The following is a 1,888-nucleotide window of genomic DNA, read 5'->3' as shown; positions in this document are numbered from 1 at the left end:
CCAGTGATGCACATAGTTGTGTAAGTGTGGTCTCTGGTCTATAATTTATGTTTCACATTATTTTTTTAGTGAGAGATCAATCATGAAAGCTTCATGCTTCATTTAATTTCCATATTCACCTGCTGCTGCACGTTATGCAAGACACATGAGCTCCTCACGTGTAAGATCATCACCAAGTATATATTACTCTCCAACTTGGGGTATCTGTGATATGGAGTAAGCGCCTTTTTGACACAATCTGCTGCAGTACATAAGAAAAGTATTGTTATCAAGAATGGAAGCCTTTAGGATAATGTATGTATAATCCTCTGCTAACTTTAATGTTGTTTTCAATAAGTAATTTTTAAAAAGTTAAAGCACTTCAGTATCTGTTACCTCCTTTTAGTCCTGTGTTTGAGCTCGGAGAGTTTGCATTTTGTTTCACAAACAGGATCACTCACTCTTCAGAGGTTGGGAATCCGTCAGCTCCTAAATTACAGGGCAGGTGTAGGGTATGATTGAAAGAGGGGAAATAAAAAAAAAGTACAAAACCACATCTAACTGAGTGGGACAGTTTTTAAGAGGATAAAGTTAAAGCTCATGTGTGCAAAAGGTAACATTCGACACAGGGTATATATGTATTGTGTAATCTAGCAGAATCTTTGTAACTACAAGTAAACCCAGGGCAGTAGTCTTCACATTCCAAGATAATCCTCTGTGTCACCGTGACTTGTTGTTAATGGTCAAGCCAACATTTACAGGACAACTCGCTCTACATGGAATAACAGCCCTCACTTTGCATGTGTGAGAGGTCCCTCAACTGTTTTGCACAAATGCAGTACTGTTTATCTTCACATTTGTGGTCCTTTTTTATTTTGTTGTGTGTTGCAGAGAAGAGCGGGAAAGAGGTGATGTCCAAAGGCTCCAGTGGCATGGAGGTCATCCTGGCTTCACTGGAGGTCAGCTCATTCATCCACACAACTGGAGATTGCAGCTCAGTGCATGACAACACTACGCTTACTCTGTAGTTTTCACGTCTGTTTGCACAAATGGATAGAGTGGTTTCCTTTAAATTTGACTATGAAAGACATGCGCTGTACCAGTCTTTGTGTTAAGCTAAGTGACTGCTGATGGTCGCTTTAACTCTCAGTAAGAAATGTCGAACCTTTTCTTTGAAGGAATATTTCACCTTCAAAAAGACTATTTGTATAAAATAACTCACCAAATGCTTCCTAGAATTCATGAAGAAAATAGTTTTATTGTTGAATGCCCAAGTGAAAGCAGAATAAATGAAGAATGAGAAAAGTCTTGCATTGAAGGTGTACAGGTGTATTTCCCTCCCTTTGAGACATCCTTAATAAACCTCCTAGACATCTATGATGTGAGCTTTGCCAGAATAAGCTCCCTGTTAACTTTACATGCAGAGACATAAGAAATGCATCCATGCCTAGTTATGAACAGCTGTGGGAAACCCCGCTACAGATTTTACATTGATGCATTGTTTGATTTGAGATTAGACTGCACCCCTTAGAGAAGGAACATCAAGTAAACTATTGTCTGAAGAGATAATTGCACACATCTCTAGAATTCATGATATATATGTATATACAAGTGTGTTGTTTAACAAATGTTCTGTGTGTCTTCGGCAGAACACCAGGGATGTCCAGACCACTCTTAATATTTTGTACATTCTCAGTGAGCTGCTGACTGTGGGTGAGTAGAGGTGTTTTTTTTTTTTCTTCAAACAATTTATGAGCAGTTTAGGCACTGATTTTGAGAGCTGATTACAACATGTACTTTCCTGCTGAATAATCACTTAGGGGGCAATTCAACTGTTTCTGATTTTAGAAATGAAATATTTGGGGTACTTGCAATATGTGTGCTTTTTTATGTGACAAGAAGTAATTGT

The 1,888-nt window shown here is 38.3% G+C and overlaps 1 protein-coding gene across 4 annotated transcripts in view; it reads left to right on the top strand.

Moving 5' to 3' along the window:
- agtpbp1 (ATP/GTP binding carboxypeptidase 1) overlaps window positions 1–1,888 on the top strand; it is a 31,580-nt gene that overhangs the window by 8,424 nt on the left and 21,268 nt on the right. For all 4 annotated transcript variants that reach the window (XM_032515072.1, XM_032515071.1, XM_032515073.1 and 1 more), the window contains 2 exons: window positions 871–938; window positions 1,629–1,692. In XM_032515072.1, the coding sequence (XP_032370963.1) occupies window positions 871–938; window positions 1,629–1,692 (132 nt within the window). The remainder of the gene's footprint in view (window positions 1–870; window positions 939–1,628; window positions 1,693–1,888) is intronic.

The sequence above is a fragment of the Etheostoma spectabile genome, chromosome 5 (genome assembly GCF_008692095.1).
Source record: "Etheostoma spectabile isolate EspeVRDwgs_2016 chromosome 5, UIUC_Espe_1.0, whole genome shotgun sequence".
NCBI classification, from domain to species: domain Eukaryota; kingdom Metazoa; phylum Chordata; class Actinopteri; order Perciformes; family Percidae; genus Etheostoma; species Etheostoma spectabile.
The sequence above is the reverse complement of the archived record's forward strand: the minus strand, read 5'-3'. Positions and strand labels throughout refer to the sequence as shown.